The sequence below is a fragment of the Dendrobates tinctorius genome, unplaced genomic scaffold, assembly GCF_039654945.1.
Source record: "Dendrobates tinctorius isolate UK_male_01 unplaced genomic scaffold, ASM3965494v1 ptg000062l, whole genome shotgun sequence".
Lineage (NCBI taxonomy): Eukaryota > Metazoa > Chordata > Amphibia > Anura > Dendrobatidae > Dendrobates > Dendrobates tinctorius.
Genome location: NW_027361730.1, coordinates 39,203,025 through 39,218,113, shown reverse-complemented (window position 1 = coordinate 39,218,113; position 15,089 = coordinate 39,203,025). Strand labels below are relative to the sequence as shown.

The 15,089-nt window shown below is 46.6% G+C and overlaps 1 protein-coding gene across 3 annotated transcripts in view; it reads right to left on the bottom strand.

Moving 5' to 3' along the window:
• The window catches only part of PPCDC (phosphopantothenoylcysteine decarboxylase), a 91,781-nt gene that overhangs the window by 62,861 nt on the left and 13,831 nt on the right, over positions 1-15,089 (bottom strand). For all 3 annotated transcript variants that reach the window (XM_073579576.1, XM_073579575.1, XM_073579577.1), the window contains one exon: positions 7,703-7,831. In XM_073579576.1, coding sequence (XP_073435677.1) covers positions 7,703-7,831 — 129 coding nt within the window. The remainder of the gene's footprint in view (positions 1-7,702; positions 7,832-15,089) is intronic.

Here is a 15,089-nt window from a genome sequence, read left to right as displayed (position 1 = left end):
AGTTAGAATGTAATATTTATGTGTGAAAGCACTTGTTTTGCAGCTTGTCACATATAAATGAGGCATTAGTGAATCACATCTCCCAGACTAGTCCTGCCGTGGATCCTCTAATCACTCCCACCGAGGTGAGACTGACATCTTCCATACAATCAGCTTCTTCATGGTAGAGCAGCCAAAAATCTTGCACAATGGGCTGGCGGTCCTACCATGAAGTGTTCCAAGATTTACACCCTTCATACAATTCAATTAATAAGGACTGACAGTACGTCAGATTTCCAGAAATTCTGCCACAAAGTAGACTATATGGGAGATGTCAGTTACACCCAAAGGGAGCGATTAGAGCATTTGAGGCAGGACTAGCCCACGGAAAGTGATGCCAAGTCGGACTAGTCCTGGCTCGTATAGGATGTGCAGAATTTTTTTTTTTTTCTATACAGAAACATTAGATTGGAACTTCAAAGGCTTTATTATAATGATTTTATCAGCATATATATTAAAAGAACAGTGGTTTTCAACAGTTAGTGGACCTGACAGGCCCTCTTTAAGAAAAAGAATAAAGACTACATTTCTTGTACAGAGGTCTTATTTACTGCCTGTTGAATGGAAATCCTGTTTGAAATGACTTTACACAATGTATGCCATCATCGGGCTATGCAGGTCTTAAAAGGGGATGTCCCACGAAAAAAGTTCATTTTAATCACCAGATCTTGGAATAATAATAAGTTCCACAATGGGATGTGTTTAAAAAAAATGTTCCTGTGCTGAGATAATCTTATAAATGTGCCCCTGCTGTGTACTGTGTAATGGCTGTGTCTGACGGTACAGGGACATGGTCTGATCATACCACAACTCCTGGGCCGGGGAGGATGCAAAAGAGTGCACAGCTTTACAGAATGGGATCGCAAATAATTCTTTCTTTGAGGTAGCACATTTTTAAAACCAGGCAGGGAAATGCTTTATCTCACAAAAAGAATCAGCTGCGATTCCCTGCTGTAACGAACTGGTAACCATGTAATAGTGTCTATAAACCAATAAGGTGTGTGTGCTAGTTCCACTGGCTTCTTAGAATAAGCCGTCATGAAGAACAACACTATTTGAGGTCATTATATCAATCATATCCTGATTTTTTTTTTTAAATGTTTCCCATCAGCAGGTTTTACCTCCCTTCTCCTATCTCCCTCCAGCTTCTCCCCTTCTCATCTTCATAGAATTCTATAGTCAAAATGTGTAATTTAGGCTATGTGCCCACGTTGCCCATAGTGTTTGACAAGTGTGACCAGCTTTTTACTATTGAGGCCGCCTATGCGGCATCAATAGGAAAAGATAAAATGTTAAAAATGATAAAAAAAAATGAAAAAAAATGGAGGTATATTTACCTTCCGATGTCCCACGCTGCATTCCCGGGCCACAGCGTTCCCAGTAATGCCTTGCGAGACCTGTGATGACGTTGGTCTCGCGTTACTATAGCGATCCTGCGAGACCGCTAGAGTCACGCGAGACTACGTCATCACAGGACCTTGCCGCAAGGCATTACTGGGAACGCTGAGGCCGGGAATGCAGCGTGGGACATCGGAAGGTAAATATACCCCGCTTTTTTATTTTTTATTCTTTTTTTTTACAGGGGTATGGTACCCAGGGCCTGGAGGACAGTCTCCTCTCCTCCACACTGTGGGTACCAACCGCACATGAGACGCTTAACTTCCCGCATGGTGGGCATAGCCACATGCGGGAAGTAAGCGATTCTCATGCATTCCTATGCGAAAAGGAGATGAATCCAGCGAGCCAAGTTTGAAGTACATAAAAAATCTTTTTCTTTATTTCAAACGTAGATTAAAAGTATTTATCCATAGCAGCATATTATAAATATAGGCAGAGATGGGAAAAATTACTGCTGTAAAGCGCACGGCAAGACGCGTTTCGGCTAAACCTTTATCATTGCCATAATAATGTTTATGGCAATGATAAAGGTTTAGCCGAAACGCGTCTTGCCGTGCGCTTTCCAGCAGTAATTTTTCCTATCTCTGCCTATATTTATAATATGCTGCTATGGATAAATACTTTTAATCTACGTTTGAAATAAAGAAAAAGATTTTTTATGTACTTCAAACTTGGCTCGCTGGATTCATCTCCTTTTCGCATTTATTGTTGGCAAGAGCTCCTGTCATTTATCCGTTGCTGAGAGCCTATACAGTATAGCAGCTTATCTTTTGAATCAACCGGGTAAGCTGGCATTTTTTCTTCTTTTTCATTGCTTCATGCATTCCTATGGGTGCGGAATCGCGTCAATTCTTTGCGATTCCGCACAAAAGAATGACCATGCTGCGATTTTTTCCGCGATGCGATTCCGCCGCGGAAAAAAGCGCAGCATTAGCACAGCATGTGCGGAATGCCATAAGAATGCATAGGGTGCGTTCTGTGCACGATTTTTAACGTTTTAACGTTTTCGCAGCGTTTTCACGCCGAAAATCGCGGCAAAAACGCTTAAAAATCGCATCGTGGGCACACAGCCTTAATCTTTGAAGATGGACGTGTAGACACATTTAAGCAGTTTTTGAGAGTGAATCAGTGCAGAGAAAGAAGCAGTGACTGATCAGAGGGTACTTTTTTCCCTCCAATAAGATATATGAAGGACAATAAAGTGTGATTACAATTTAAAAGTGCTGGTACACGCACATAAAACAGTAATGAATATTAAAGGCGCACTGCAAATAATCCTTTCACTGGATGCGATTCCACTCTTTAACCCCTTACCTACAAAGGACGTAATATTCCGTCCATGTGACCCTGGACCTAACTACCATGGACGGAATATTACGTCCCAGCGATCAGCGGCGCCCACGTGGTGAGCGCCGCTGATCGCGGCCGGGTGTCAGCTAATTATCATAGCTGACACCCGGCACAATGTGTCAGGGGCGGTCACGGACCGCCCCCGACACGTTAATCCCTTGCACACCGCGATCAAACGCGATCGCGGTGTACCGGGGGTTAAAGGGAAGCATCGGCAGGGAGGGGGCTCCCTCCGTGCTTCCCTGAGCCCCCCACGGCAGCGCAATGTGCAGCGCTGCTGCGGGGGGCTCTTTCCCTACAGGCCCCCGGATCCAAGATGGCGACGGGGGCCTGCAGGGAGCTGACTTCCTCACTGCCTGCAAAGCGCAGGCATGAGGAAGTCTGCAGCAGTGCCTGTGACAGATCGCTGATCTGTCACAGTGATCTGTGATGTGACAGATCAGCGATCTGTCACAGGACAGTGATGTCCCACCTGGGACAAGGTAATAAAGTAAAAAAAAAAAAAAAAAGTGTTAAAAATAATTTAAAAAAACAAAAATCGCTAAATAAATTAGTAAAAAAAAAATATTCCCCAATAAATCCATTTTTTCAAAATAAAAAAAAAAAAAAAAAAACAATAAAAGTACACATATTTGGTATCGCCGCGTCCGTAATAACCTGCCCTATAAAACTGTCCCATTAGTTAACCCCTTTAGCGAACCCCTTAAAAAATAAAAATAAAAAACGAAGCAAAAAATAATGATTTATTATCATACCACCGAACAAAAAGTGCAATAACGCACGATCAAAAAGACGCATATAAATATCCATGGTACCGCTGAAAACGTCATCTTATCCCGCAAAAAACGAGCTGCCATACAGCATCATCCGCAAAAAAATAAAAAAGTTATAGCTCGCAGAATAAAGCGATGCAAAAATAATTATTTTTTATATAAAATTGTTTTCATTGCAAAAAACCGACAAAACATAAAAAAACGACCTAAATGAGGTATCGCTGTAACCGTACTGACCCGAAGAATAAAAATGCTTTATCAATTTTACCGCACGCGGAACGGTGTAAACGCACCCCCCAAAAGAAATTCATGAAACGCTGGTTTTTGTTCATTCTGCGTCCCAAAAATCGGAATAAAAAGCGATCAAAAAATGTCACGTGCCCGAAAATGGTACCAATAAAAACGTCAACTCGTCCCGCAAAAAATAAGACCTCACATGACTCGGTGGGTCAAAATACGGAAAAATTATAGCTCACAATATGTGGTGATGCAAAAACTATTTTTACAATAAAAAGCGTCTTATAGCGTGCGACAGCCGCCAAACATAAAAACCGCCATAAATCGTAAATCAAACCCCCCGTTATCACCCCCTTAGTTAGGGAAAAATAATAAAACTAAAAGAAAATGTATTTATTTCCATTTTCCCGCTAGGGTTAGGGTTAGGGCTAGGGTTAGGGCTAGGGATAGGGCTAGGGATAGGGCTAGGGATAGGGCTAGGGTTAGGGCTAGGGCTCAGATTAGGGTTAGGGGTGTTTTGAGGTTAGGGTTGGAGTTATAATTGGGGGGTTTCCACTGTTTGGGCACATCAGGTGCTCTCCAAAGGCAACATGGCGTCTGATCTCAATTCCAGCCAATTCTGCGTTGAAAAAGTCAAATGGTGCTCCTTCTCTTCCAAGCTCTGCCATGCGCCCAAACAGTGTTTTACCCCCACATGTAGGGTATCAGCCTACTCAGGACAAATTACAAAACAACTTTTGGGGTCCAATTTCTCCTGTTACCCTTAGGAAAATAAAAAATTGGGGGCAAAAATATAATTTTGCGGAAAAAAATGTTTTTTTTATTTTCACGCCCAGGCGTTATAAACTTCTGTGAAGCACTTGGGGGTTCAAAGTTCTCTCCACACATCTAGTTAAGCTCCGTGGGGGGTCTAGTTTCCAAAATGGGGACACTTGTGGGGAGTTTCAATAGTTTAGGTACATCAGGGGCTCTCCAAACGCACATGACACCCGCAGACCAATCCATCAAAGTCTGCATTCCAAAACGTCACTACTTCCCTTCCGAGCCCCGACGTGTGCCCATACAGTAGTTTTCTCCCACATATGAGGTATCAGCGTACTCAGGAGAAATTGGACAACAACTTTTGGGGTCCAATTTCTCCTGTTACCCTTGGGAAAATAAAAAAAATGGGGACTAAAAGATGATGTTTGTTGAAAAAATACGATATTTTTATTTTCACGCCCGGTCGTTATAAACTTCTGTGAAGCACTGGGGGGTTCAAAGTGATCACCACACATCTAGATAAGTTCATTAGGGGGTCTAGTTTCCAAAATGGGGTCACTTGTGGGGGGTTTCCACTGTTTAGGTACATCAGGGGCTCTCCAAACGCACATGACACCCGCAGACCAATCCATCAAAGTCTGCATTCCAAAACGTCACTACTTCCCTTCCGAGCCCCGACGTGTGCCCATACAGTAGTTTTCTCCCACATATGAGGTATCAGCGTACTCAGGACAAATTGGACAACAACTTTTGGGGTCCAATTTCTCCTGTTACCCTTGGGAAAATAAAAAAATTGGGGACTAATTGATCATGTTTGTGGAAAAAATACGATTTATTTATTTTCATGCCTGGGCATTATAAACTTCTGTGAAGCCCTTGGGGGTTCAAAGTGCTCACCACACATCTAGATAAGTTCCTCAGGGGGTCTAGTTTCCAAAATGGGATCATTTGTGGGGGGTTTCCACTGTTTAGGTACATTAGGGGCTCTCCGAAGGCAACATGACACCCACAGACCATTCCATCAAAGTCTGCATTCCAAAACGTCACTACTTCCCTTCCGAGCCCCGACGTGTCCCCATACAGTAGTTTTGTCCCACATATGGGGTGTCAGCGTACTCAGGACAAATTGGACAACAACTTTTGGGGTCCAATTTCTCCTGTTACCCTTGGGAAAATAAAAAAATGGGGACTAAAAGATGATGTTTGTGGAAAAAATAGGATTTTTTTATTTTCACGCCCGGACGTTATAAACTTCAGTGAAGCACTGGGGGGTTCAAAGTGCTCACCACACATCTAGATAAGTTCCTTGGGGGGTCTAGTTTCCAAAATGGTGTCATTTGTGGGGGGTTTCTACTGTTTTGGTACATCAGGGGCTTTCCTAACGCGACATGGTGTCCGATCTCAATTCCAGCCAAAAACGTCAAATGGCGCTGCTTCCCTTCCGAGCTCTGCCATGCGCCCAAATAGTGGTTTACACCCACATGTGGGGTATCAGCGTACTCAGGATAAATTGCACAATATCTTTTAGGGTCCTGTTACTTTTGGAAAAATAAGAAATGAGGGTGAAAAGATCATTTTTGTGGAAAAAATATGATTTTTTAATTGTACTGCTGTACGTTATAAACTTCTGTGAAGCCCGTGGGGGTTCAAAGTTCTCACCACACATCTAGATAAGTTCCTTGGGGGGTCTAGATTCCAAAATGGTGTCATTTGTGGGGGGTTTCCACTGTTTTGGTACATCAGGGGTTTTCCAATCGCGACATGGTGTCCGATCTCAATTCTAGCCAAAAACGTCAAATGGCGCTGCTTCTCTTCCGAGCTCTGCCATGCGCCCAAATATTCATTTACACCCACATATGGGGTATCAGCGTACTCAGGACAAATTGCACAATAACTTTTAGGGTCCTGTTACCCTTGTAAAAATAAAAATTGGGGGTGAAAAGATCATTTTTGTGGAAAAAATATGATTTTTTAATTGTACCGCTGTACGTTATAAACTTCTGTGAAGCCCTTGTGGGTTCAAAGTTCTCACCACATATCTAGATAAGTTCCTTGGGGGGGTCTAGTTTCCAAAATGGGGTCACTTGGGGGGGTTTCCACTGTTTAGGTACATCAGGGGCTCTCCAAACGCGACATGGCGTCCGATCTGAATTCCAGCCAATTTTGCATTGAAAAAGTCAAACGGCGCTCCTTCCCTACTGAGGTCTGCCATGCGCCGAAACAGTGGTTCCCCCCCACATATCAGGTATCAGCGTACTCAGGACAAATTGCACAATAACTTTTGCAGTCCAATTTCTCCTGTTACCCTTGGTAAAATAAAGAAAATTGAACCTGAAGTATTTTTTTTGTGAAAAAAAGTTAAATGTTCATTTTTTTTTTAATATTCAAAAAATTCCTGTGACGCACCTAAAGGGTTAATAAACTTCTTGAATGTGGTTTTAAGCACCTTAAGGGGTGCAGTTTTTAGAATGGTGTCACTTTTGGGTATTTTCTATCATATAGACCCCTCAAAGTGGCTTCAAATGTGAAGTGGTCCCTAAAAATAAAATGGTGTTGCAAAAATGAGAAATCGCTGGTCAATTTTTAACCCTTATAACTTCCTAACAAAAAAAAATTTGGTTCCAAAATTGTGCTGATGTAAAGTAAACATGTGGGAAATGTTATGTATTAAGTTTTTTGTGTGCCGTATCGCTGTGATTTAAGGGCATAAAAATTCAAAGTTGGAAAATTGCGAAATTTTCAAAATTTTCACCAAATTTCCGTTTTTTTCACAAATAAATGCAAGTTATTTGAATGCAATTTTACCACTATTATGAAGTACAATATGTCACGAGAAAACAATGTCAGAATCACCGGGATCCATGGAAGCGTTCCAGAGTTATGACCTCATAAAGGTACAGTGGTCAGAATTGTAAAAATTGGCCCGGGAGTTAACGTGCAAACCACCCTTGGTAGTGAAGGGGTTAATGGAAATAAAACGTATAGCTCCAGTTGTGTGATTTTTTTTTTTTACAGGTGACTGCAATAAAACAAGTGCAAACTGTCCTAAGACAAAAACTGATAATTAAGTGAAGCAAAATCCACTGCAACATATTTTACGGTTTTCTATTTCTACATAAAAAGTGTCCAGTAGAAAGTCTTACCACCAGATTGTCACAAATCCCACTGGAAATCTTCCCCAAAGTGTTAGCATCTAGGGGAGCAAGAATCATCAGATCTGCCCAGCGTCGTAGCTCGATGTGTAACACAGGATCTGATCGGCGGTTCCACATCTGTGGGAACAAGGGTACAAACTGTAAGTGAAATAGGTCCACAGTCAGCATGTGGTTTCTTATGCATTAGATCATTCTCACACTTTTCTTTGTAAAAAAATATTACAATAAAATTGGAAATGCTAAATTGCTATTTTAGTACAGAAGAATGGCAAAGTTGTTCATTAGCCATACTTCTCACCCTCTACATGTCTCTCCTGTCTCTGCAGTCATCAAATTTACCACCAAAAAACACAGTCAGGAACCACAGAAGAATGTGGCAAGTAGAGCACACAGAATGTTGTCAATATAATCAGAAATAAAAAGCAGAAAAGATAAACCAGTAAGAAAAAAAAGCTTATACCACATGAAATGCTCAATCCCCTAAGGAAAAGTTCATACTCCCTGAGGGAGCTGGGTTATCAGCGAAACACATGAGGATTTTTTTTCTTGCTCCTTGGTATTTTGAGATATAATCCTGCATTTAGGAATATTCTGAAATTATTTTCACTATATTTTTTCTTGTTGCTACATTTATTTTGCATTGTAATTGGATTTTTGTTTATTTCGAGACATATAGATTTGATATCTGTTTATTCAGACTCTTATTATAAAGGCTCAGCTGGAATGTATGCACTCAGTATGGTTTTAAGTATTTTTAACATCTTTTTGGCAATAAAGGATTGATGTTTATGTATTTATCGGATGTGCCAAAAGCTGTATTACTGGTGCGTTATTTCTGCTTTTTATGTACTAAAACTTAATGGACGACATTTGCCAGTTTGTTACAGATTTGGGGTTTGTTGAGATGAGCGTATCATACGAACGTGTGGCATACGAGGAAAAAATGGACAGCACACATACCAATTTACTAACTAATTCAATATGGATGTTCAGATGACAGCTTTTTCACACACACACTTAGTCCGTGAGAAAATAAACAAAAAACACGGCATGCACTATTCTATCCCGAGTTTTGGAAGAGATTTATGCATCCAAGTCTAAGAGTGTCTAAAAACGCAATAGGAACATCCATGTGGCATCCGATTTTTATAGATACATTTGAATTATTAAAGGGGTTGTCCATTACTGGGACAACCCCTTCTCAATCTAAATGTTTGGGCCTGATAAAAAAAAAAGCTTATACTCTCCTCCCATTATCAGAGGTGTAGGCACTCGCGGTCCCCAGGCTCTTTGGTTGCATGACACGTAGTGCCCGGCACCCAATCAGCGCTGGAGTTACTGTCTCCGCCTTCTGTCAAACTGAACATTAAGAGGAAGCCGGGTTGCGGCTGATCTTTGACTTCCTCTTCATGTTCAATTTGTACAAAGGTGTGGATAGTGGCAACAGTGCTGATTGGGCACCACGTGTCATGCACCTGCACGAGAGCCCGGGGACCGCGAGTGGAGATGTAGGGAGGAGGACCCCCACAGAGTGTCTGGGCCGGAACCAAGGGGACCGCCATCTGAGTTTCTAAGGAAAGAGTACCCGGGGAACAGAGGAGGAGAGTGGACTGTTGAGAGTGACAAGACAGCAAGGGAAGGGGCGAGTATAAAAGGGGCAGGGAGCGCGCAGAGGTGTCAGTTGGTGGTACGTCAGACACGGAGCAGGAGACGGAGGGGGCGTGAGAGAGCGGGAAGGACACTGACAGTTCAGAGAAGAGACCAGCAGCAGAGGGTAGATACGCAGTGGCCCTCAGGAAAGAGGCGCCGAGCTTACCGAGAGGAGACTGCCTCTTCACCCCAATCCCGGGTTACGATCTGCCCCCGGTCATCCTCGGCCGTTACAGCTGAGTTCGAGCCCTCCGCAGCCTGTCCGCTCCCTCTCCCGGCTGCTGCCATCCCTCTTCAGCCCGCGGTTGCGGCCTGCCCACTGCCACCCACGGACGCTGCCGGTTCACGTCAGCCCGTGGTTGCGGCCTGTCTATCACCGCGCTCACAGCCGCCTTCACCCCGCTGCAGTCGGCAGTTGGGGCCTGTTCCTCGTCAACAGAATCACTCTGCACACAGCCCCAGGCTGTGCACGTGGCCAGTAAACCGCCACTCTTGAGCACTGCGACACAACCCTGCATGGGGACAGGAGTCCCATTGAACTCGCTAACAAGCGCAACCCCGCTGTTACAACAGGGGGTTACTTCATCTCAGGACTCCATCAGGGCCTGTTGTGCCCCAACTCCTCCTGGACGCTGGGGCGCCCGAAGACTACTCCAAATCTTCAGCAGCTGGGCCCAGCGGCTGCGACGCCAAGGCAGCCTCATCAAAGACGCCAAAGCAGCCTTATCAAAGACGCCAAAGCAGCTTCATCAGCAACGCAGCTTCCACAGAGACGCCGAGGGACGTCAGGATGGATAAGTGACATTATAGAGTATAAGGACCCGTAGACGGCCATACCGAGGCCCCATAGTAACCGGCCTCGGCCAGGTTAGTCGTGTTCTTTCCAAATAGTGTTTGGTTGTACTGAGTCACTGCGAGGACAACTGTTGTTATCCCTTTTTGGTTGCTTAGTATAGCCCTAGCGGCTTTAAATTATAAAAGGTTTGCTTTTCAAAGTTCAACCAGTCTCGCGTCTCGTCACTGCATCCTGCGAACCTGCTGTTACCTACAGAAATACCGCTGGGGCGCTGCCAGTACCAGAGGTGAGTATAAGCTTTTTTATTTTATTGGAGCCAAACATTTAGATCAAGAAGGGGCTGGCCTAGTAGAGGACATCCTGGTTAATCTAGGAAACATGGATTTTTGTGAGTACTCACCGTAAAATCCTTTTCTCCGAGACGCTCATTGGGGGACACAGAGACTGTGGGTGTGTGCTACTGTTGTCTGGAGGCTGACACTAAGTATACAAAAAACAAGTTAGCTCCTCCTCCGCTGCATACACCCTCGCCCCAGTAGCGGACAGAAACCAGTTTAGTGCAAAAGCAGTAGGAGAAGCTGAGAGCGAATTAGCCTTACCGCAGAAAATCATATGTCTGAAAAAAGGACCACCCTACAATAAAGAATTACACTAATAAACCAAAGCCAACTGGCTATCAGGGTGGGTGCTGTGTCCCCCAATGAGCGTCTCGGAGAAAAGGATTTTACGGTGAGTACTCACAAAAATCCATGTTTCTCCTTCGTCTCATTGGGGGACACAGACTCTGGGATGTCCTAAAGCAGTCCCTGGGTGGGAGCCACTCACCAATCCAAACCGCATGCCCCCCTGTTTAAATGTGTGCTACTGCTGCCTGGAGAATTTTCCTACCCAGGCTCGCATCTGACGAAGCCTGAGTATGCACATTGTAATGCTTAGAGAACGTGTGCAGGCTTGACCAGGTTGCCGCCTTGCATACTTGCTCTGCCGAAGCCTGGTGCCGAAGCGCCCAAGAGGCGCCCACTGCCCGAGTAGAGTGCGCCCCTATTCCAGTTGGAATCGGCGTGCCTCCGATACGGTAAGCCTCTTGAATAGTTAGGCAAATCCATCTGGCTATGGTCGACCGTGATGCTGCGAGCCCCTTCCTGCGCCCTTCGGGGATCACAAACAACGAGTCTGTCTGGCGAAAAGGTGCTGTCCTTGACACGTACCTCCTGAGGGCCCTTACTAGGTCCAACGTGTGGAGCGCCTTCTCCACTCTGTGTACCGGAGCTGGACAAAACGAAGGCAAAACAATGTCCTCATTAATATGGAAAGAGGACACAACCTTCGGCAGAAACGGCGGCAGTGGTCTAAGGACTACCTTCTCCTTAAAAAAAGTCAGAAACGGAGCTCTACAGGATAGGGCTGCCAATTCCGAGACCCGCCTAATGGAAGTTATGGCTACCAAAAACATGACCTTCCTGGAAAGGTATGACAATGCGACTTCCTGCAACGGCTCAAACGGAGCTTCCTGCAGGACACCCAGAACCAGATTAAGGTTCCAGGCGTCTATGGGCGCTCTAAAGGGGGGCACCAAATGAGAGACCCCCTGAATGAATGTCTTGACCTGCATATTGGTAGCGATCTTTCGCTGGAAAAGAACCGACAAGGCCGATATCTGTCTCCTCAGGGAACTCGGGGCCAAACCTGCGTCTAAGCCTGACTGCAGAAATGCCAGGATATTGGGAACCGAGAAGGACAAAGGCGCAACCCCGTGCTCTCGACACCAGAGAAAGAAAACCTTCCAAGTGTTATGATAAACCCTCGCCGAGGCCGGCTTCCAGGCGCTAACCATTGTAGCAACCACTTCATGCCCAAACCCCGCCTGGGTCAGAATCCAAGATTCAACGGCCATGCCAACAAACACAGGGCCCCTAAGTTCGGGTGGTAGATCGGCCCCTGGGACAATAAGTCTGGCCGTACCGGTAGACGCCATGGCTCGTCTGCGAGGAGCTGTACTAGATCCGCGTACTAAGCTCGACGGGGCCAGTCTGGAGCCAGCAGAATCGCCGGGACCCTCTCTGTCTTGATCTTTCTGATGACCCTCTGGAGAAGTGGCAGAGGGGGAAACAGGTATGGGAGCCGAAACTGGCTCCATGGAAGGACCAACGCATCCACTGCGATTGCTCGCGGGTCCTGGGACCGAGCGACAAACATGCCCACTTTGGCATTCTCCCTGGAGGCCATCAGGTCCACGTCCGGAGTCCCCCACCGTTGGCAAATCTGCTGGAAGACCTCGGGGTGCAGGGACCATTCCCCGGCCACGACACCCTGCCGACTCAGGAAATCTGCTGCCCAATTTTCCACGCCTGGTATGTGATCTGCTGAGATTACTGAGTGGTGCCTCTCGGCCCAACGGAGTACATACTCTATCTCGCGCATGGCTGCCCTGCTGCGCGTGCCTCCCTGGTGATTCACGTACGCCACTGCCGTGGCGTTGTCTGATTGGACCCGGACTGGGTGTCCTGCTAGCCAGTGCTGAAAATGCTGCAATGCCAACCTCACCGCTCGAATCTCCAACAAGTTGATCGGAAGACGAGCCTCCTGGGGCGACCACTGCCCCTGTGCCGTGTGATGGCGAAATACTGCTCCCCAACCGAGAAGACTCGCGTCGGTTGTGAACACCAACCATTGATCTGGAGGAAAGGGTTTCCCCTGAAGGAGAGAGGAGTCGCGCGTCCACAATTGAAGTGCTCGTCGGACCTGAAAGGACAACCTGCACTGGTGATCTAGGGAGAACGGACTCCTGTCCCACGCTGCCAAGAGAGCGTGCTGCAGGGGACGAAGATGAAATTGAGCAAACGGAATTGCTTCTATTGCCGCTACCATCCTCCCTAGAACCCTCATCCCAAATCGAATCGTGTGAGGACCTGGTTGCTGAAGACTCCGAACTCCCTGCCGGAGCGCCCGAGCCGTCTTGAGGGAGAATTACCAACCCTCGGGAGATGTCGAAAATCATCCCTAGGAATGGAATCCTCTGAGCCGGGATAAGAGATGACTTTTTCCCATTGACCAACCATCCTAGGCGAGATAGGGTATCCAGCATGATGCTGACATTCTCCTTGTATGATTGAAAGGACAGCCCCTTTACTAAGAGGTCGTCTAATTACGGCAAAACCACTATGCCCCGAGAATGAAGAATGGCCATGACGACCGCCATTACCTTCATGAATACCCTGGGAGCCGTGGCTAACCCGAACGGCAGAGCCACAAATTGAAAATGCTGGCCATTGATTGCAAACCGAAGGAACTTCTGATGCAGGGGAAAAATAGGGATGTGCAGGTAGGCATCCTGGACATCGATTGAGGCCAAATATTCTCCCTGCTCCATGGCCGATATCACTGACCGGAGGGATTCCATCCGAAAGTGCCTGACTCTGATGAACCTGTTTAGGAGCTTTAGGTCCAGAACTGGTCTTACTATTCCGTCCTTCTTGGGGACCGCGAACAGGTTGGAATAAAATCCTTGAGCCTTTTCGCCCTCTGGTACCTGGACAATGACCCCGTTGCACTGAAGAATCCTGATGGCTCCTAGCAACGCTTCTGCCCGGGATTCCGATTTGGGAAGCCGGGAAAGAAAAAATCGTCTTGGAGGATGTCCGATAAACTCTATTTTGTACCCGGATGACACTAATTCCGCCACCCATGCATCGTGTGCCACCTTGACCCAGACGTGGCGGAACCTGAGCAGACGACCGCCTACTCTGCTGTCTTCGGGTACCTGATGCCTCGAGTCATTTTGCTGAGGGCCTCTGGGACCTGGCCCCTCTTGACCTGGGTGGTCGGCCCCGCATCCTCCCCAGCGGGTTGGCTTTATACGTGACCTGGTGCTCTCTGTCTTGGTTGTAGCGAGCTGGGGCGGTAGAACTGGCCGCTGTTGCCCATCCGGGGGTGCGAAATGCTCGAAAGCGCGCCTGCGGTTGACGAAAAGGCAGTCTACTCTTCTGCTGTGGGAGAAAGCTGCTCTTTCCCCCTGTGGCATCCGAAATGAGTTTGTCTAATTTCTCTCCAAATAATCGGTTACCCTGATATGGCAGGGACGTTAACGATTTCTTAGAAATTGAATCAGCTCACCATAGCCTTAGCCACAAGGCTCTCCTAATGGCGATAGCGTTTGGCGCCGCTAGTGCCGCACAATTAGCCGCATCCAAGGATGCATTAATTAGATAGTCACCCGCCATCGTGATCTGATTTGCCATCTCAGATACCTCTATCGGCAAGTCTCTATCTTACAGGACTTTATTCAACGACTCTGACCATGACATCATGGCCTTGGCCACCCATGTTGCCGCGAATGAAGGCAAAAGCGCTGATCCCGATGCCTCATACACTGAGCGGGCTAAACCTTCTATGAGCCGATCCGTGGGGTCCTTAATAGAAGAACCACTAGGCACTGACAACAGCGATCTTGAGGCCAGGCGTGACACTGGGGGATCCACAATTGGAGATTCCGCCCATCTTTTACAGAGCTCTGGTGCAAACGGGTATCTCGTCTCTAGCGTTTTTTTGTCCTGAAAACCGCTTGTCTGGACGTTCCCTGTGCCGTTGCACCATGTCCTCGAATTCTGGATGAGTGCTAAACACCCTATGTGGTCGCCTGGCCCTTTTAAAAGATATTTTATGCCCTGCGGTTAGGGAGACATCCTCCTCAATACCTAGAGTCTGATTGACAGCCTCAATGAGACTGTCTACCGTCTCCCGACACCCCGGGGTATCCAGGTCCAAGGATTCCTGCATGTCCTCATCCGAACTCTGCTCGCTCCCAGAGAATGGTGATGGTGAGCGAGACGCCGCACTCACGGATGCCGAAGCACCGGAGGGGCCCGGAGACGCCATATGGGATCTCTCCCTGTACGTCTGCTTAGAGAGAGTGCGGCCCCTGCAGGCCGG